Source organism: Canis aureus, chromosome 24 (assembly GCF_053574225.1).
Source record: "Canis aureus isolate CA01 chromosome 24, VMU_Caureus_v.1.0, whole genome shotgun sequence".
Taxonomy (NCBI): domain Eukaryota; kingdom Metazoa; phylum Chordata; class Mammalia; order Carnivora; family Canidae; genus Canis; species Canis aureus.
In genome coordinates, this window is record NC_135634.1 from 9,279,469 (window position 1) to 9,301,877 (window position 22,409).

The window sequence follows — 22,409 nt, forward strand, 5'->3', positions numbered from 1 at the left end:
ATAAATACTAAATAAATAGATAAATAAATGTCAGTAAACAAACACAAGGGCATCTAGTACTTGTAGCAAGTAATTGTAAGACTAGCTCAGAAAGGATTAAAAGCTGAGGTAATAAAATTTTATCATCTTATGAGTATTGAGTCCCCTAACATGACAATGAGAAGGCTTTTAGGGGACAGTACCATCAGCATTTTACAGGGCAAGAGCTCACTGCATGTGACAATACTCTCTGTCTCGAGAGACCATGAAGGTGAAGGTGGCAGGGGATGGTGAGTAGTGGTAGCGAAGCCATGAAACAAATTAACTACATGTTTTAAACAAGTGTTGGTTAAGAGCTAACAAGGAGTGGATATGGTGTAGAACATTCATTTAACAAGGGTTTGTTGAGCAGTTATGTACTGGTCACTGCACAAATGCTAAGATATAAATCCCAAGGTGGGTTTCTGCTCTTATAGAATTTACAGAATGGTAGGGGACACATAAATAAGCCCACAGTTCTATGATAGTGATACCAAGACAGGTGTGCAGAGTAGGGGCCAGGTGGCATGGTGAAAGTCTGTCCCTAGTGTAAAGGAGGCACAGAGGCTGTCAATGAAATAAGCTGGCGTGTCAGGGATGGCTTTCTAGAGGGGATGTTTAAGTTGACTTTTGAACGAAATGGTGGAGCTAACCAAAAGAATAAGGGAGAGAAACTTTTCAAATCAAAAGAATAATATGTGCCCAGGGAATTGATTACAGCAGTTTAGAGCATCTGGAAGGAAAGCATGTGTGGAGGAGGATAGTAGACTAGATCGAGGAAGAAATAGAAAGTGGTGGAACTCAGGTGATCAAGGGGCAAGTGTGAATCTGAACTGCAAATCCATGGGAATTCTCTTTTCAATCAGGAAAGAAAATAATTGGATTTGGGCTTTGGAAAGAAGATCGCCAATGGGCTTTATATGTAATCATGAATTAACTTCAGGTCTAGCTTCCTCCATCTGGATGAAGAACAAATGAGCTCCTAAATGCATACTCACATCCAGTTGAGTTGAGGCATTTGGGCACACATCTGTTTGGGAAGAGCTTCTAAGTAGTTATTAACCATAGACCTTTACACAAAGAAGATGTTAATTAGAAACAAAATGAGATGCCACTTTAAGAACAGCATTTTTACTATTTCCACAATTTGGAAACTTGCATGCTAAAATCAACACAGCACGGTGAAGAATATAGACATAACTACCTCTTCAAAATGGTCTCTAGCTATGTGTACGGCATGGATAAGGGAGCAGATGTCAAGGAAACTATGAACACAAAAGTACGATATACAACCTGGGAATAAATATTATACAGTTTAATTTTATGAGATGAAACAAAAGTATTTATTGAGCAATAATTTTGAAGTTCATGGTAATTTTCCTTGTAAACTTCAAATTTGCAATCATTTCTAGAATCCTACATCCAAAGTTTTTTCTTAAGAGAAACATTAATCATTTCCAGTATTAAAGGGCCGCATCAGAAACTGCATTAAATCTAAGAAGTGATAGCAAGGGGCACCGGGGGAAAGGAAACAACCCATCAGCATGTTAAGCTGTACGATTAATTTATGATATTGTGGTCCCTTTTGACAAATGGAAAAATAATGATGCTATATGATCACCTATAAAGAAACATAATAATCCCCTGCTGATAAATCATTCCAGTGTATTAATAAACAGCGAGAATGTAATTATGAGAACAGCTCTGTCGGTAGGACAAAGATTTTAGAATTTTTAGTGACTCTCACTAGGCAAAGGCACATTTCCCTCTGTTAAAAATGTATTTGGAGCTGAACTCCCTGGAGCTTCTGATAGATTTAAATGTAGTTAGGAGATAAAAATGAATACTATCTTTGGTTAACCACTGAAAGTAAAACATGCCTTAGGATTAAAGGAAATTAAAGGAGATCAAAATGCAATCAATCAGTAGGCTTAACATACACCATGAGTTGTGGCCAGGAAGTCACAACAGTAACTGTGGCTGGATATAGAGGAAAGATTTTGACTAATAAATGTGTTGGCAGGCTGGAGTTTTTTTAAAGCTCTTCTTGTAATCTGGTGTTAGATGTCATTGCAATTTATAGACAGATGTATTGAAAGGTAGATGAACACTTACAGAAAAAACAAGGACTTTAATCCAGTAAACAACTGCTGTGAAATTCTGGTTATTGGATTGTCATCTAGAATTCTGAAAAAACCATATCGCAAACATTTCCAATGTTAGAGACATTTGTGAAATAAAACCAAGAAACAGTAAGAGGCCCATGACAATCCTGTCTCTCCCAACACCTGCTATTCTCCTTCCTGCCCATCCACACTTGGCCCCCATCCTCTTCCCTGGCAGCCTTTCCTTCACCCTGGCTCTTTTCTCCACATTCCCAACACCCCTTTCTCAGCCCTTATGAGGTCTGTCCTCATTGTTATCTCTGCCTGAATCCACCTCCTGCTGGACTTAAGGACCCAAGTCACACCATTCACCTCTGGGTACTTGGATCCAGCACAAGCTGAATTATTAGTTGGCTGAATAGGGCTCAGTGAATGCTTTGACCTACTGATTGAATGAAGAGTGGATGATGAAAAACTTAGGAAATCACAAATGGTTCTTTGTTCTTATGTTGCTTAAATGAAGCATTTAATAAGGTCTGTACAAACTCATTAGAAGCTTTGAGGGTGAAAGAATGAAAATATTCATATATTCAAGTCATGTTTCTAATTATATATGGTATTTTCCTAGAAAGAAATAGACTAAAGGGAAATATGCCTTCTGTTTTCTTGTGCCTTTGAAGCCAGGTGCCATTTCCTCTTACTCTCAGAGGTCCCTGAGGGTAAGATTTGAAGAAGGGAGTGATATTGAGTGCCCATTATAGGCCAGGTGCTCTACATGTGGCAGTTTATATAATTCTATCAATAGTGCTCTTATAAAGGACCCATGATTGTAGTTTACTGATGAGAAAAAAAGCACCTTAGGAAGATTAAGAAAGTTTCCTGAAATATTAAGCATAGGATCACGGCATACACAGGATCTAGATGAAGTAAAAGTTCTGGCTTTTTCCATGAGGCCAGGCCAATCTACAGAAAATGGGGAAACTAACATATAGAGCCTCCTAACTGCCCAATGTTAATTTTTCTGATGAAAACACAGATATCTGATGTGAGACCCCTCAGTATGGAGATGGTAGCTCAGCCTGGACAGTGATGAAACACCACAAGCTACCATATTTTCAGACTTTTTAATGAATATTCTGGAAATAAAAAAAATCCTTAACTTACTTTCTAGGACAGTGGTTTTTAACGGAGAACAGCTTTTCCCCAGGGAACATCTGGGAATGTTTCAAGACATTTTTGGTTGTCACAACTCTGAGAACCAATACTACCAGCATCTAGTGGGGTAGAGACCACAGATGCCGCTAAACATCCCAAAATATGCAAGTCCACTGGATGGACTCCGAAAACTACCTGAGAAAGCATGGCACCGATTTCTTTGAACACAACTACCATTTGGCATACCATTATCTGAATTGCTTGGTTAAAATGCTCCAGATTATGTGACAGAAAAATTAATATAATAAACAAGATACATAAATAGATGGAAACTATAAGCATTGATGTATATCATAAAGACTGATCTTTTGTGGGGAAAGGAAAAGCTAGAATACTTACAGCCAAGTTAGCTGATGTAAGTCTTTGAATACTCCGGGTCTGAGAGTTGTAATGCAGTTGTGACTGAGATATCTATAAATAGCATGAACAAGTCAATTAGGCAAACTCAATACTCCATTTTAGTCACATATAATTAGAATATGAGCTGCTGATGATTATGGAGTATGGACATCTGTTTCTGAAAGCACCCAACTGGATAAGAAGATGGGGAGAGATCAAAGAACAACCAGAAGATACAGATAACCACAAGCCTAATGTGTGCAACAACAGTACCAGGACCAGTAAAATGGCCAAAAGTAATGTGTTAGAAGGTTATATTTTGTTAAGAGTGTAAGGGTAGGTTTGTTTGTTTCTTTGTTTGTTTGTTTCTTGTTTTGTTTTGGTTTTGCTTTTGTCTTTTTTGGTCAGATCCTTAGGAGACTAGCATTTAAAGAAAATATACAGGTAAGTTAGCAAGGGTTAGAAAAAAAAAAAGCTAAAATATTGTGGAAGTTTCCAAACTTGAGGAGACAGTGTTTAAGAGAAACTTTATAACTGTCTTCTGGTAAAACTAGAAATCTTTTAATAATTCTTTTAGCATAATAACTAAGTACTTCGTGATAACCAATTCCTCCCATTTCACTATAGCCAAGTCTAGCCTTCAAAAAGGACCATTCTACCCTTTTAATCTGTACTTAAAATTGTACTCATAATCATAAAGAAGTTACTCACAATATTTGCAGATTATGTAATCCAAAAAATGCTTTCCTGGATATGTGTGTAATACAATTATGCTGAAGAAATCTGGTAGGAATAAGATAGAAGAGTCATGTGATTATGGTTTAGGTATTTTATCAAGTCGTTGAATGTGGTCTCCACTTTCTTCATCTAAAGAGAGTTTGTAAAACTGACTTGTAAAGTCCCAAGTCTTATTCTTATGTTGGGCAGTAGAGGCATTGCCCATGACAGATGGCTGTGAACCTAACCAGTACTTCTGTCCCACTAGCACGTATGCAGTGAGATTCGGGCATCTCCGGTGTGCACCACTGAGCTCATGTGTGATGAGTTTGAGGAGGGAAGTGGTCTTGTTTTGCAGTTTTCTTATTCTGACTTGCAGGAGATGCTCCCTATGGGAGACTAGCCAGTCTCTCACTGTTGAGCTTTATTCTTTCAGCACAGAGTTCCAACTTTAATTCCCCATTTCTCTTCATTCTATTCCCATTGAAAAAGGAGAGGGCAAGTCTTATTCTTTTCTATTTTGAAATGCAGAGTGAGAAGTACAAAGGGAGTTAGCAAGGTGCTCAAGGTCACAAATGGCATAAGTAGTTGACCTGGGCTAGTACATTAACTTCAACACACAGCTCTTGATTTACTTAACTGAAGCAATTTAGCAATATAGTATTATTCAATAACAGCACTGTTGGGAGTAACTAAGAAAATAATTTCCATTTCCTGTGCTTATTATACAATGGGAGGTTAGCCTTGAATTTATATTATCTAAAGGTATTTAGGAACAGGAAATGTTTGCTAAAATAATAGTAATTAATGACTACATAGTCTTTTGAATGACTTCCCTAGCTCTTATTTTTATTTGATGTGGTTCCTAAAATCTTACACAACACTTTCTTAATGTTATGATACTTCACTGGGAAACTATTCCTAGAACATGTGCTCCTTTGGCATCTGACTGTACTCTGAATTTTATTATACCATAACTATTCCCTAGCAAAGCTTCCCAGCTTTGAGTCCTGAAGGCATTATAGGTGTGCATATTGAAGGCCTTAGTCATTCAGGTAGCTAGGCAAAGCCGAGATCAGCTCCCAGTTTATCTGCTAATCCATCTATTACCCTAAGTGTTAAACAAATATTGTCATTTTCTCTGTGTACCACCAAGTGGAAAATGTTGGTATGACAGAGCACATGCATTGTCTTCATAGATACACAAAGCATCAATTTCAACCCTACAAAGTAGACTTGAAACCCGCTGAGACCTCATGCCTTTCCAACCCTTCTGCCTCCTGCACCATGTCTGTGAGGAGATGCTTCCCACTGCAGCATAAATTGTGCTTCGGGTTTTAAAGTTCTGCTATGAATAGAATGAATCCATATAGATCAATATCTATATAGATAATATCTTTTAGCATTTCAGAGCCCTTGAGTGATGTAATGAAAACTGATATGGTGAATTATGTTACAATAGTAAATGAAAATAGAAAAGAATATAGATATATTGAAGTTCCTCTTAAATACAAGATTTACTACCTAACTTGTGCTATTTATATTTTATTCACGATAATGAATTCAAAAATGCAATATACATTTTACGTACACATTGTCAATCTTGAAGAGATAGGTAGTCATAGATTGTGAATTTGACTTTGTGCTTTCTATCTGTATGACTCACTGGACATGTATAGCTTATTTGCCTTCCCTGACACAAGTTAAGACTCCAACTCCTTAAATAATGAAGAGCCTCTAGTCTTCTGATTTGGCTTCAGCTTCCTGGCACCCTACAGAGAACTGGAGTCCCAAGGCCTCTGTTTCAGACTTAGGCTAGTTAGATCAAGCTTAGGCTTGATCTTGAGGTATCTGCTTTCTTCTTTACAGAATAGAAACTTGGTGAATATTGGGGGGAAATCTGGAAACATGACAATTTGGCAAGTGGTGTCCTCTTTTCATACAGAGCTGAGCTATGAGCCCATTTAATATACTTTATGTTGAATGGCTTTTCTAAGAATAACTTACTGGTTCATGAATTCCTGCTGTTTCAGCTGTCAGGACTTTTCAAGCAGAAACGCCAGGAATTTATGTACCTGAAACTAAAGCAAATAAATGCTTTAATGATATGCATGTTTATAGGCTATTTTTTTATGCAACATTTTGTATTCATGAGCCAGGCAACTCCTTGAGCTACATTTTGTTGCCAATGATTGCCTTGAACAAAAGCCATGTTTAAGGAGGAATTTCTAATTTATATAAGGTTTATGTTACAATGGGGAGGGGAATTGCTGTTGATTTTCATTGTAGTGGTGATAAAGTATTTTAGTCAGTGTTCTAAATTATATTTTATTTCTCTGAAAGTTCATCTTAAATTTCTTCCCCCAACGTTAGAAAGTCTTGACATTTTAAAAGATTATTAAAATGAATAATCTGGTCAAGAGTAAAAGCATTCAGATAAGTTGAACAATATTTATTCATCTGGCAACTAAAATTTCATTTTGATTTATGAATTCATTTTTCAGGATACCTAAATGACCTCAGGTCACTGAATATTTCAAGCTTTGTAGACCACAGACTCAGTCAAAGTTAGATTCAGTGCTCTCTTACGCTATATCTCAGCGCATAGAAGGATAAGCTTGATGTTGGTTCTAGGCAAGATCACAGAACATGCTATTTAGGATACTAGCTGTTAATACCTCAAAGTGAACTGGGTGCTACATGAGAATCAGGGTGTGTCAGACCAGCTTGATTTTCCTCTTTGAAAAACTGATCAGTCCAACACAAACCTGTGGCTGACATTGCTTTTACATCTACCAGGCATTGATCAAATGGTTTTATGATGTTTTAATGGACAAAATAAAGAACAATGCACATTATTTGAAGGATGGAGATGAAGGGCTTAGGAAAGAGTATTTGTCACTGTCTTCTTCAACATTTTACTTCATAATTTGGGTAAAGGCGGTTCATCTAATTTTCAGATGACAGACTGTTGGGAGGAATAGTGAATATGTTGAATTTTCCAAAAAGTTCTTCACAGTCTGATAAGAAAATCTTATTCTAACAGGATGAAACTGAATAGGGAAAAATTTATCAACCCACAATGAGCTCTCAAATGCCAAGTGCACAAATGCAGGATTGAATAGCTATCACTTAACAGACATGCCTATGGCACGGGATTGGGAATTTTAGAGGTATGATCACTAAGTAGCCACCAGAAAAGCAAATATAAGCTTAGAGCATATAATTTAGAAAGGAAATATTGCTAGCTTTCTCCTGCCTTGCTCTGGTCATGTCACAGTAATAGTATTACATTTATTCTAGATACTGCATGCAAGGCAAATGTAGGTGAACACGCACAGATTAGTGTGACCAGAATGAAGATCAGATATGAAACCAAGTCATTTTGGGGGAGAATTCTGCTCAAAGAGACTTGCAGAACATGAAGAGTGAAACAGCCAGCTTTAAATATCCAAAAGTTATGTGGAGGACTGATTGTGTTCAAGGAATTGTGCTGTACTTTGCGTATAATAGATACTTAGTGTTTATTGAGGAGAATCTCCTTATCTCTTTTCTCTGGGTCTCTAGGAGAATCAACCTGCCTAGAAAGCATCAAAGAGCAGCTTGCATCGGGAGAGCCTCTGCTGGGTGATGATGTGGCATCTAGGTTTTCTCAGATGAAGTAGAAGTGAACATTTACTTGAAGAATTTTCCAGCTGCTCTGGGCAAGTAAGGTTAGTTCCTATTTTATTTCACTAAGAAATATTGGGGCCTGAATTACCAAAAGTAGTGATCCCATATTCTTCCCTTAGGTTGGCTAGCTGATACTACAAGAGATAAATATTGACATAGATTAATGGTCCACAAAAAGACTTGGTCTGAGTAGTTGAAATTTAACTCTTCTTTGCTTGATCTTCCGGTGATCTCTCTGCCTTCCCCAGTCAACTTGTCCCAAATTAGAGGACAAATTGTAGAAAAGGGAGTTCTGTATGGGATAGGTCACTATTTAGTCTGATGCTAGAATGATTTCTTTCCATCTTTAGTTCCGGATTATTATAAAATAAACACTAGATTGGGCATCAGAAGATAGGGGCTCTAATTCTGGCTCTTCCACTTCTTGGTTGTAGATCTTAGTTAAATCATTTAACCACTGCAGACTTTAGTTGCCCCAGAAATGATAATAAAATTTAATTAAAAAATTAATAAAGTTTCAGTGACTCTAGATAATAGAATTGAAACAGGTACTCTACAACATGAGCCCCTTTCCTTTCCACTGGTGTTATTTTTCCTCTCTTGAGCATTATTCAGGCAGTGCAAGCACAATATTGATTCATAGAATGAACATGTGGTGATTCTAAGAATTTCCAGTAAGATTAACAGCAATATAGTTAGGATTTCCTCTCTAGAGGAATCTGGAAACCCAGAGTCAGTGCAGAGTGACTTGTGACGATGTCAACGTGATCACGTGCTCCAGGATGGTATTTACAGAAATATAAGATGATATTTACAAAGGCTATCATCAAACCAAGGCATGATTATCTATGTTCACATAAGATTCCACTTCACTAATGGACTTCCTTCAGTGACTTCTTTTCTTGTATGAGAAAATCTATACCTAAATTCATAAACAGCATAGAATTGTAGATGGCATTTCAAACCAAATATGTCTGTCCAAGATCAGCAAAAGATTAGGTTATTTTTATTCCTTTTAATATGTTTTACATTCTGCATTTTAACATATTTTACATTTCTAGAAACTTTCTATGCTGAAGACTGAAGGATAAAATAATATGACTGTACTGCCAAGGGGCCTTACAACATTATCTTGTTAATTTTTAAATCTAGTCTAATGATTGTCTTGGCAAGTATAGAGAATTGATCTCTTCAATATCCCAGAGTGACTAGGCTCAGAGGAACTGACATACAGTAACCAAATTCACAAGAGGTTGAATATTCTCAATTTCTTTATTTAAAGAGGAGGTATCTAATTTCACCAATAAGAATGTTCTTATACCCTATCCAAGATAACTGACCAAATACCTCAGTATGAATAATTTTGGAAGTTAATGAAGTCATCATAATGTTGTTTGGTGAGCAGGGAATCAAAGCAAAGGTAATCTCCATCAAAAAAATAGTTCATGCAAGTTTATGGTGGAAATTAACAATCCATCCCTGTTGTCCCCAGTAGAGATGTCTATGGGGATTACATTTCCCAGATCCTGGTTTTCTTTCTTGGAAGGTACTGGAAGCATCTTGGTGCTTTGTTTCTCACTGACTACTATATCTTCACTGCCTACTATGCCCTATTTATTAATATTTTCTTTCCTCAAATATGCTAATATAACTGATTTCACTAAGATTATGATTTTGTTCCTATTATCCTGGGAGATAGTCTGTATCCTATCATTATGTGTTTTAAATGATCTGATCATTCTTTACTAACATTCCTCTTTAAATTAAAAAAGTTCATCTAGTGCCTCTGAATCTACAAGGTCATTTTCCAAAATAATCTTGGAAAATAACATGGAACTATGTTTTTTCTTATTGAGATGCCTGATCTCAACTTCAATTTAGTTCTCTAAAAATAATTTAAATAAAATCAATTCAGCTACTTTAAATAATTTTTTAAAATTTTATTTATTTATTTGAAAGAGAGAGAGAGTGAGAGAGAGAGCAAGAGCAAGGGGGAGAGGGAGAAGCTGAGCCAGGAGCCTGATGTGGGGCTCCAAGTGGGGCTCATGATTTGAGCCAAAGGCGGATGCTTAACCGACTGAGCCACTCAGGTGCCTCCAATTCAGCTACTTTAAATTATGAAATGGAAAGATAATATGCTAGTTTTCAAAGCTCAATTTCCTAATCTTAGTTACATTTGGAAAATAAATTTCATGATAAAGTTTATCAAGTTTATATTTCATTTTACTTAAAGATAAAAGGCATCTTAAATAAAACAGGATTTTGTTTTCATAAGGCTTTCTTCATAAAAATACTTAATAGCTACTTACATCTGTTTAAGTTGTGTGTATTTGGTGAAAACTTTATCTGGAAGACTGTGAATTTTGTTTTTCTTAAGAGACCTGAAATAACAGGTAAAGCGGACTTCATTATGGGTTTAATGACCAACCAAAGTTTTCCCTAGAAAGTGCATACTTGGAAACAGGATATTCAATGCTACTCCATGCTACTTAATACACATTTGAAAATGACTGTAGTAACTGAGAACTTCCTCGTGTGAGATGAGAAGTCCATAAGGCCAAATTAAAGCAGTTTGCAAACATTTGACAAGTTTGACTGGTTAGTATCATAGACTGGAATGTCTGTGGTGATTTAACATCTTTACTGTCTGGGTAATTTAACAAAATACCACAAACAAAACAAAACAAAAAACCCCACACAAACCAATGGAAAATCCTAATCAACTCAATCATACTCCAATGAATGAGATCTTGAGGCTCTCAAAACCTTTTGCCAAGTACAGGAAAACTTGCACAGTGATGATACAGCCAGCCAGCTTCATAGATCTTTTATATCTTTTCAATCTTGGACAATTACCACCATTTAAAATGAGATAGAATAAGTTAGTGCTCTTCCTTTTTTTTTTTTTTTTTTCATTTTAGTTGTCCAGTACTGGCAGTTTAGTAAAAACAATAAGCCGGAAAGTAACTGGAAATAAACACTCCAGATCACAGACTTTTGTGAGCTAAATGATATCCAGGCTAATCTAACACTCCGTGTTTAAACCTGTTTTCCCTGGAGAAGAAGCATGAGGAATTCTCTGATGGCTGGCAGTTTAAAGGGAACTTCTATTATTTTGCTAATATACAAGTAACATAAAACAGAACAAGGGAAGGTTAGATTAGACCACATGGTTTCCATATGACTGTACAGGCAAATATCATCAAGATGTGAATTCTACTCACAGTAATGTCGTATTGCTGGAAATCACTGGTACAGCCCTTAAGTCAGCATTTATACATTCCAATTCAGTTCCTTTGCAGTCACAGGGTTGTGGATACTGATTTAGAACTAAGGAGCAAAAGAGTAGTATTTCACTGGGGAAAAAATACCTTTCTTTCATTGTGACTTTATCTCTAATAAATAACATTGTTCTCTCTTCATTGAATGTATAACATTTACATCTTTGGTGCACTAATTCAGGCCCATAATAAAAGCAAAAAAAAAAAATTCTCACCTAGTCAAATAGAGACTAATGTGCTTCATCTCAGTTCTAGCTTCCAGTGGTCATTTCAGAGGCACTTCATAAGTGATTAGAAAGAAACCACAGAAAGGTATAAATGGCACAAAAGCCTCTAGTGGAGCAAGATTAAGTTCCCTTAATGAAAACATGAGTATGATGGAGTAAATCTGTAATGGGTCTAATTGAGTCAATTTAATTGGATTGAATGACACAAAGAGGTTGCTCAATAAATTCTTGTTGATTAAAATGAAATTTAATTCTTTTCATCTTTCAAATTTCTAGAGCTGGGAGAAGAGAGAGATGCAGGTTCTGCTGTAGCGTCCATTGGCCTGATTGAAATCAACCAAGTCAGATTCCTTCTTTTGATTCTTTGTTTTTCATTATTCTCAAGTTATAGTGGAAGATAAAAATTGTAGAGAAGCTATAAAAGTGGGAAAACCAACCATTCATCTGTCAGAAACATTCAGAAGAAGAAAAAACTTCAGAAAATTTACTGGGAAGAAATTTATATAATTATTAAGATAATGGTATATAAAAGGAGTGAGAAATCTTTGGAGAAACCAGGCCAAGTTGACCCATGGGACAATCTGTGTGTGTGTGTGTGTGTGTGTGTGTGTGTGTGTATGTGTGTGTGTTTGAGAGAGAGAGAAAGAGAGAGAGAGAGAGAGAAAGAGAGAGAGAGAGAAGCAATATTTATGAAACACTTGATTTTGCCCCGATCCTGTAAGTATTTGTTTTGATGGAGCTAAGAATATGAGAATTGTTTTCCAATTTTTGTATTTACTATTACTTATTTAAGTCTTTATATGTTCTTTCTAATTGCTTCCTTTAAATCACTTTTATCCAAACTTTTAAAAAATCAGTTTCACTGAATTTTGGTTATTGAGTACCTGCTTAATTCAAAAGATGCATTGTAGTGTATAAAGCTCTGGAAAATATTCTATGTTGTTTATAAGTTTATGCTTATAAAGATAAGATAAAGATAACTTTAGATCTTAACTTAAAGATAAGTTCAAAATGCTTACTTCAATGTTTATTGACATTAAAAATAGTGGTTACATTATTAGATTGAAGACCTGGGGTTTGAAATTCTTATTTACCAATAAAGAATTCCATGTAGTCCAAGCTGGACCTGTTGCCTAAGCTAACATAGATCCCTCTCTTGCAAGTCAATCATACCCTCAAGCTCTGGATTCTTCTTCAGAAATGCTTCCTGCATCTCTCTGTCTCAATTTTCCCATTAATATTTTCTGAGCTCAGATTCTGAGTATTATTTTGAAGTATTGTAGGAAACATTATGATCAGTATCTCTTTCACCAGTCTCTCTCCTCAACCTTGGCAAGTTGACATTTGGGTCAGCTCATTTTCCATTGTGGCGGGCTGTCCTGTGCAGGGTAGAATGCTCAACAGCATCCTTGTCCTCTGCACACTAGATGCCAGTAGCAACCCACAAGTGATTACAACTCAAATGTCTCCAGACAATTGGTTGAGAACTACTGTTCTAATCCATTCGCTATAATTCTGGTGGAAGAACCAGTCTCACCAACACTTCTTATCATGTGCTTCTTCCTCTTCATTAAAAGAAAACAAGCCCACAATTTTGGAGGTTGCCCACTGTGTACAGCAGTGATCTCCATAATGGGGATGTGTACAAGATGATCTATTGTAGTTCAGGAAGAAAATATTAGAACTTTCAGTTATATTTATTTTTAATCTTTTTAATTTCTAATTTTTATATGTGATATAACTGTGCATGTATAATAAAGCATATAAGTGGTAATTATAAACTGGTATTATAAAGTGCATAATATAATGCTAATATAGTGTTTAATATATATGCATTATATGTTCATAATGGTATTTGTATATAATTGCACATGTACCTACCTAATTATGTCTACGTATACATTATATACATGTATGTAATATAGGTATAGATAAAGACATGATTCTACCTACAGCATAGAGGCGAATGTCCAAAGTGTGCCCCCAAAACCCTTTGTGGGCCTCATCTTCTAGGTCCAGCTCCAGCTCTTCTGCCTCATGCACTCAGAACCACTGGGAAAGGCAATTGGGAGGTGCTCTGCACCTTCCTATCCCAGTGTTTTGAAGATCTTACTCTCCTGCTCATCCTGTTATCTTCTCCTCTTCCCTCACCCAGGACTTTCTAGGTCCATCTCAAAGTCATTTTCTCTGTGGATCTTTCCCCACCCCTGGCACAGCCTTCATTTCTTCCAATGGGCTTCCGCATTCCCTTGAGCAAACATCATCCTCCAGCTTAGCATTGTATTGTACCATCCCTGCTTCCATGAGGATTTGTCTTTCCTGCTACAGTGTGTAGTATTTGTGAGTTGAGGCCACATCTTGCTTATCATTATCAGTATTTAACATGGGGGCTGGAAAGTAGTTGGTACTCAATATCTTTATTGAATAAATTAATGAAAGGGAAAAAGATCTTTATTATTTGTCATAATTATTCAATATCTCTATATTCTTGCAATCACAGGCTAATACATAAATGAGTATGAATGGAGTATGCTGTTTTCTTCCAACTCTTCAGTCCCACAGCAGACAACAGATCAATTGACCACTGAAATACATTGAACTGAAATTGAAATTCTAAACGGAATTTATCACCCTACCCATATAAATCCATGCACCACAAATCATGTTGCTTGCAAAGCTGATACTGAGTCTTTGAATCAATACCACTTACAGCACTCCTGTGTTAATGCCACATTATTAGCATTTCCATGGACTGTGCCAAATATAGTCGCCCATCCACTAGTGTCTCCTGTGAAATGGTGATGAATATGGGTCAGTTATTCTATAAATCAAATATCAAATTACAAAACAAAAGTATAAAAATTTGATAATGAAATCAATTAAAATTTGTTTAAGTAATTGAATGATAACATTGATGGTAAGGGAGAAAAAGCTAGGCAAAGATCTAGATTTTTTCCCTTTTTTGCGGTTATAAATATTTCAAATGTATGTATCAGAAAATGCATAATGGAAATAGATAATTGTTTTACATGCATATATCCATCTTGAAAAATATTACTTGTTTCTAAGGCTGACAGTTTAAATGTTTCATCTTAATTTTGAAGTCCTCAGAAGAAAATACAATCTGAATTGTTTTGTCATATGCATACTGCTGCATATGTATATGTAGATACATACTTGATAGATGTAATGACTAATAAAATATATGTCACCTGCCCTTAATAAAGCAAAAGCAAAGTTCCTTATAATAAAGATTATCTAGTCCTATAGATGGAATAATATTTTCTCAATTTGTCAGAGGATATAACCTGCTTATTTGCTAAATTTCCTTCTCCTTTTTCTGCAAGAAAATTTTACTCTTTTTGAAAAGGAGGTCTGATTTTGAAGTATCATTACCTTAATATATGCTATTAAAATGGCAAGATACATATTATAATGTATGATACTGAAGTTCATACAAATAGAAAAGTAAATTTAAATAGTTGCCCACAGGTGCCCTTTGATCCCTGAAATCTTTAATTTGTTTCTATTTCTTATTAATACCCACAATGGTTTTTTAAATTATTCTATTTGATGCCTTCACATGAATTATTTTTAATTTGCATTCAGAACATCCTCATAGGTAGATAAACATGCAGGATCTCTGATTCCTATGCAGTGAAAAGGTAATGCCAAGAATTTGATTGACTTGCCCATTGCCATCCAGACAGCTGCCCTCATTACTGAGCCATGATTGAGCACCTACTGTATACTCTACTGTTTTAGGCTCTGGTGACACAGAGACAAATAACACAAAAAGAAGAACTCTTTTCAAGAAGTTCACGTCTAGTGAAAGAAGTACAGTGAAAAGACAAAGCAGTCCTTAGTACGACCATACAGCTACAGCCAGGATGCTATGGCAACAGAGAGATAAGGTGTTTATCTTAGACTGGTGGGAGAGCTTCAGGGTGGGGAAGTGGGGCCAGGGAAGCCCAGCTTCTCAGGGGAGAAGGGGACCTGTACTGCATCCTAAGGATAAGCATGAATGATTCACAGGATGTGAAGGCAGAAGTTTCCATGAGGGGGACCCATGCATGAATACTCAGGGGCAGGAAAGCAGATTCTAGAGACAGATGCCTGGCATTCCCGGACAATGCTGTCTCACTTTGATTGCTAATTGGGCAGTACCAAAAAATGGCAGCTCTGTGTGGTAGAAAACACACAGGATTCTCTCGGATTCAGGAAATCTGGGTTCTAGTGTCTACTCACTCATTGACTAGACATGTCAACCTGGCATTTACTTCTTCAAGTAAAAATATACAGGTTATTTTAGACAATATATACTTTCCCAACATACATGTCTGAAATGGCCTGTAAGACTTTTGGTGATCTGGCCTCTGCTTACCTCTTTACCTTCTATACCCTTGTTCACTCTGCTCAAGCCATACTGGCTTTTCCAACCCACAAATACATTTTCATGTTTCATTGAGCCTCAGGGTCTTTGCACTTGCTGTTTTGTCTGCAACTCTGTTCCTTCATAACCTTTCATGGTTTGGTTCTTAATTCAAATGTCAGCATCTCAGAGATGTTTTCTCTGGTTGCATCTTTAAAATAGTCTTCCTTTCAGGTCATTTTCTATTTCATTATTTTGTTTTCTATTCTTTATGACACTTATCACTCTCTGAAAACTTTAGTATTTAAATAAATCTTAATATTTAAATACATCTGGTTTATTTATGTACAGATTTATTGTCCTCCTTGTTCGCAGGTCCAAGTGAACTTCATGAGGGTAGGACCTTCTCTCCCTTGAGCCTGCTCTGTCCAGGTGAGTTGAATAGCACCTGGCACATTGTGGGCATTCAGCAGAGGTCTGCTCAACCAATCAATTCTCTAGGCAGAGCCCATTCACACTTCATGGATATTCTTGCAGCTGAACTAAATTACCAAGCCAAAAAAAAAAAAAAAAAAAACAGTCATAGGAAGACATTTAAAAATTAGAATGTGGACATCCAAGTAGATTTCAAAATATGATTTCTATTTTTATCAGTTTTGTATTTCTGATTCACACAACCTCTACCTGTGACAATTCTGGTCATCATCACAAATAAATTGGGGAGCAATTATCCATGTTACAGTAGGATTCCATATAGAATAACAATTCCTCTCTTCCCTTTCATGACAATTATTATTTGGTCCACGCAGTTTGAGGCTGTTCACAGGGGAGGTGCACATCTGGAACTGAGCAGGAGACTCACCACAGTTGTCCTCATCAGCCCCATTCCCGCAGTCATCCACGCCATCACAGTGAAAAGCACGGGGTAAGCACTTGGTAAGATTCCCACAGGGAAAGTATCCTTTTTGGCACAAAGGAGTGATTGTACTACCCTCAGTCAGTGGAAAATCTGTGTGAAAGAGGGGACACAAATCTCATGTAATAGAAAGTGTTAATATGGACAAACTCTTTTCATTGGCATCCCTTTTAATTTTCACAGGAACCCTGTGAGTTGAATTTGTCTGGCATTATTCATAGTGCACAATTTCTTTGAATAATATTCTTAATTATGACATTCTAAACAATCATGGTCATGTCTAACACCAGGTATACCAACAATGGGATCAAGGTTCATTTTGAACTAATTTCAGGAAGGCAATAGTAAACAAAACCAAAGTAATTGTCTTACTTTCATGTGAAATCAAAGGGTTGTCTGTCCACTGTTGGAAATAGAAAGGTAGAGCCATGAGCTAGCAGAATTAAATAGGTGGATTTATTTACTTATTACTCTTTTATGAGAAGAATTTGAGGTGACATAATAAAAATATATATGCAAAAGGACAGTTTTAGTGTGAATTAGAAAAAATCTAGAGCCACATTTGAATAAGGAGAAATAATAGTAAGTAATAGCATCTAACACTCATTGAGCTTACTGTGCCCCAGGCCATTTGCACAAGTGGTTTATGTCAGTTATCCTTCAACTAGTTTATGTATGGGTGATACTGTCCTTTGTGTTTCAGGTGTAAGGAAGTTAAATGAACTAATTGATTTGGAAAGTCACAGAAGACTTGTTCTCTATCCTTCTGCTATGTTAAAAAACATCTTATCACCAACCCAAGGAAACCCCTGGCCATGATGCCAACCTTCAGTGGCACGATTAGGAGCACCTTGCTAACACTCCTCGCTCCCTTCGGTTAGTGAAAATGAATGATAGTCATGCCTGAGTGTGTTGCATGGCTCCCTTTTGGTCAATTTCTGTGCAGTTTCACCTTGCATTCCTTTAAAAATATATACATGACTTCCACAATTTTACTAGGGTATTTACGAAAAACATCTCTTTATTTTCTGGAAAGTATGCTTTCACAACTCAAAGAATGTCTTTTACATATAAATTTCTGGAATGTTTTTGGTCATCCTATCCACAGAGTAATTTTATCAAAGTTAGTTATATTCCTTTCTTCATTTTTTCATTCAACCTAGCTACTATTCATCTCTTGTCTTCTCCTATGTTCCCTGAATAAGACTAGTTTGAATTCATCCTCACAGAGGACTGACACCCCTTGAAGTGCAGCTTCCTGCTTTAATTGATATCTTCATAACACAGTAGTTATCAGTGGACCTCTGAGATCAGGGGATGATTCAAATATTTGTATGGGGAAAGAGGATAATGAGAACTAAATTGTCTTTTGTAGGCGGGAAGTTCATAGAGAATAGTTTAACATCTTAGAAAACACATTATATTTTGAATTGTTTATACTCAATTTGTCTAATTTTCACTTCCTTTTAAAAATAATGAACACCCACACACACACGAGAGCCTGGTCTTTCTTGGGGATGGCTGGACAGACCAATGCACACTCTATTCCAGAAGCTGCTGCTGCTCCATCTGCTATACCTTCCTTTGATGGAGAAGGTGGCCCTTGGATGCTTTTCTACCCTTTAGATTTTTGTTCTTACCAAAGCAAAAAATATTTGTTCTGTTATTGCTGTAGTGGTAGATGAGTGATTTACTATTAGCAACTTGATATAAGACCAGTCAGATCTGACTATTTTAGGAAAATTCTACTGCACAGTTCTGGGAGTTAGTTTGTTAAGCCTATTCACATAGGGAGAGGCATACTGAGTCATAGATTTTTAACTCTCTTCTTTCTTGTAAACATTTCTGTAGAGGGCAGATTTATTTTAAAAACCAGCAGTTCTCCTGTATTTGGAACATGAATGACTGAGAGTCAATATATCTTAGTGCAGCAGCTTTGAAATTTTTTATGATAGCAACTCACAGACATATATTTTATATCACAATCCAGCATAAAAACAGACATACACTGAAAACAAAATTTCTTGAAATATAACTTGCCTTTTACTTTGTGGGACATACTCTGATCATTATTATTCTATCTTATTCACTTGATCACAAGCCACTAAGTTGACCTCATGATCCACAAATGGCATATGACCCATTATTTATAAATATTCACTAGTGATGAAGTACTCTGGAGACCATCAGACCTGCCTGGATTGGAATTTTCTCTGCAATTCACTAGACTTCAAGCAAGCCACTTAAGCTCCAAACTTAGTTTCCTTGTATTTAAAATGAAGTTCAGGTAATACACCCTATATGATATGTTCAGGAACTAGACAAGCTAATGCTTGTGAAGTACTGGATAGTGCTTGGCCCATGATAAATCCTCAGTTAATGTTAGTATGAGGACAATTTCAACATAGGGCAGGAAAATAGGACTTTCAGAAGGAAATTCTAATGTAGAACAAAAGCTTGCTGTGCCTTAGCATTGCAGGATTTTTTATATGACTTCTAAGAAAGACGTAACAGGGACTATAATAAAGCTTCCCCTACTTCTTCATGTTTTTCTATTTGAAAAGCTATGCGACATAAATCGTTTCTATTTTAAGCAGCCTCAAATCACTTTTGAAGCTAACGGGATTGTAAATGATAAAAAAAAGAAATGAAAATGCCCTTAAAACCTCATAATAATAATATTTTCTTAATGATCTAGAAGAAATGATTAACCATTTGAGTAAAGACAGTTTTAAAATAGAAAGCTAAGGCTGTGTCTAAGATATTTTGAAGGTAATATATTGTATTCCCTTGTGGGGTTTGCCATGAAGATAACCTTGAGTTCTTTGAAGGCTGGGCCCAATTAAATACCCATCTCACAAGTGCAGATTCAAAGCAAGATAAGTAATTAATTGTCACAGACAAGAGGGATCAACTTTATTTCTTTGTCCCTGGAAGAGAAATGGAATACATCTAGCAAGTTACAGTGAGGGAAGGAGAAGGGAAAGACCATGTGCAAACAGAACTTATCAACTGCATTTCTCATAATTTCCCATTTGCACTCAAAAATGACATTTTCCTGAAGACATCCTCAAGGTATAAATTTTATGTGGAAGGAAAATAAATAAATGAAATCTATTCCCTACCCCTTGCTCTCTGTATCCTAAATCCCTATTGTCCAAGTTCCTGGTACTCATTTGGAGCTCAATAATATTTTTAATGAATGAATTGACTAATGGGTCATTTAGGAATGAAAAGAACTGAAGAAGAGCTCTTTTCAAGATTTTAACTTTCCAAACTTGCAAGCTTACATATTTTTAATAACAAAATATTGTTTAGTTTTCTAAGTACTCCATTTATTATTTTTTCTGTCATTATATAACTTAAAAGTAGTTAAGAATTCCTTCTGTGTTTGGTACATACTGAAAAAGAATCAGTAGCTGTCTGTAGAAAGCATATTCTGCTATCTAGTCTTCCTGCCATCTGTAGAAGTGGAAAGAGATAGTTTTTATTGAAACTTGGGGATTATTAAAATGGAGGATGTCTACATAAAAGCTATCTTGATAGCTTCTGCTGCGATTTCTATGGGATCCCTGCCAAACACACAGCTGAGGGGAGGTTTGAACATGTGAGAGAAAATTGCTCAGTGAGGGCTTCTTCTCTCTTCTGGTCAATATTCTGGACATGTCTGTGCAAAGAGCTTTTTAAATGCCTCCTTGATAGCCTTTTGAGGCCAACTGGACTGCTGCCCAAGAACATTTTTTTGCTGCCTGCCAACACCTTTCTCGTGTTACTGGGAAACAACAGGTGAAAATGCATTTTTAGGTCCTCAGTTTAAGAATCCATGGAGATGTGCGAGTCCCTCTTTGTTTTCTCTGATTCTTTGCCACCACTAGTCCTGCATGAAGGTGAAGAAAGCCCTTTTCGCCCCAACCTGGTGTTCTGGCTGAGATTCTCTCCACACTAATGCCAGAGATGACAGCTCTATAGTCCCAGAGGGAGACATAGAGGACACTGGCTAATGAGGCCATTTCCCAGAATGCACCACTCCTAGTGGAGTTCAATTCAGATGCAGATGAAGCTTCTGTCATTGACTAAAGAGCCAGCCACTCTTTACTCTAAAGAGCAGCACCAGAAGAAGCATTTATTTAACATGCAGAAATGTTAACTGAGTGCCTTCTATGTGCTAGGTCAACAGGTTAGACAATGCCTAGTCTCACCTGAAGCTCAGGTGCTAGGATGTCTGAATGCAACTCCATTCACAATGCAAAGGAAAGGTGAATCCAGCTCATTCACTGAATCCACCTTCTGGAAACCCTCCTATAGAAAGAGTATGAGCATCATAAAAGCCCACCTTTGCGGGATGGATGATTTATTGTTTGTTTGAGATAATTAGTAAAATCTTCCTTAAAAAATTTTTATGTTAAGGTGAGTGGAGAGAAATTAGTCTCTTGTTTATTTTTTAAACTGGAAATCTTATACTTTTATACCTCTGTTTGGTCCTCCCTTCCCTGACAGTATCGATCAGTATGTATAGGATTCAGATCGAGTTTATTCATACATTTACCAGCCTCCTTCTCATTTCACAGATTGCAACCTTAAATGAATTCCTCTAAGCACCCAACATCTGCCATGCTCTTCTGGGACAAACTAGTCATCTCAGGCTAGTGAAAGTCCCTCAGGATCCTATTCACAGATGTTCTGCAGAAACTATCACCCCATCTCCTTCTGCAGATAATTGTACAAAGTTTGAACAAATGGATTTGGGGTAATGATGACATACTAGGTGGAAGACAGTATAGGCTCAATATACATGTTGATTTAATTTAGAAAAAAAGGGAACTTCAATTTGCCTATATCATCATCAGCAGGGACAGATCTCAGCCCCACATTTCCCTTGACTGGGTGCATTTGTGTGGATCATGGAACTGAATGCCATGGCCCTGGAAGGGTTATAAGGGATATAAAAGCACCAGGATGACTTCTCTTCTAAAAATATCTCTGCTACTCACCAATAAACTGCTTAAATTTCACCTTTAGGGATGAATTCTTTTAAGTTAAAATATAGTCTTTAGTATTTAAATACCTATCTTGTTCTGCATGAGTTTGAGAGACTATCTTCTTCTTAAAAGCTGCCTAAGCAAGGAATTTGGAGAATGATCACTGTGGCAGACCAAGGGAAGAGGAACATAGAAGGAATGTTTTTTAAGAGTGAAACCTGATGGAAACTTAGCATGGGAAATGTGGAAAGGAGAAAAGGTGGCTCTCTTTTCCCTTCTCTTGCTCTTCTAATTCACTCCCAATTTGTTGACTGCTCTGTGTCAAGGACTTTCACTAACTATTCTTACTCTTGATGGTGATTCTCCCAAATTCTAGTTCCACTGACTTACAGATTTACATATGTACAAGACTGCTGCATGTGCCCGGGCAGATGTACCTAATGCAAGCATGGGGCACCATTCACATAGACAGCTGGTGTTAAGCTTCACATAGAAGCCCCACAGTCTTAGGCTGATGCCCTGAGTGCTTCCTTTATGATGCACAGAAGACAAAGTTCTCTTTCCCTGC

General features: G+C 36.7%; 1 protein-coding gene across 1 annotated transcript in view; it reads right to left on the bottom strand.

Moving 5' to 3' along the window:
* The window catches only part of RXFP2 (relaxin family peptide receptor 2), a 50,205-nt gene extending 27,849 nt beyond the window's left edge, over window positions 1–22,356 (bottom strand). Inside the window, exons 1-9 of the mRNA XM_077868186.1 lie at window positions 22,279–22,356; window positions 16,809–16,955; window positions 14,285–14,362; window positions 11,291–11,396; window positions 10,376–10,447; window positions 4,389–4,460; window positions 3,678–3,749; window positions 2,134–2,205; window positions 1,017–1,088 (exon numbers count right to left, since the gene is read on the bottom strand). Of these exons, the coding sequence (XP_077724312.1) occupies window positions 1,017–1,088; window positions 2,134–2,205; window positions 3,678–3,749; window positions 4,389–4,460; window positions 10,376–10,447; window positions 11,291–11,396; window positions 14,285–14,362; window positions 16,809–16,955; window positions 22,279–22,291 (704 nt within the window). The 5' untranslated portion in view covers window positions 22,292–22,356. The remainder of the gene's footprint in view (window positions 1–1,016; window positions 1,089–2,133; window positions 2,206–3,677; window positions 3,750–4,388; window positions 4,461–10,375; window positions 10,448–11,290; window positions 11,397–14,284; window positions 14,363–16,808; window positions 16,956–22,278) is intronic.
* Window positions 22,357–22,409: the final 53 nt, after the last annotated feature.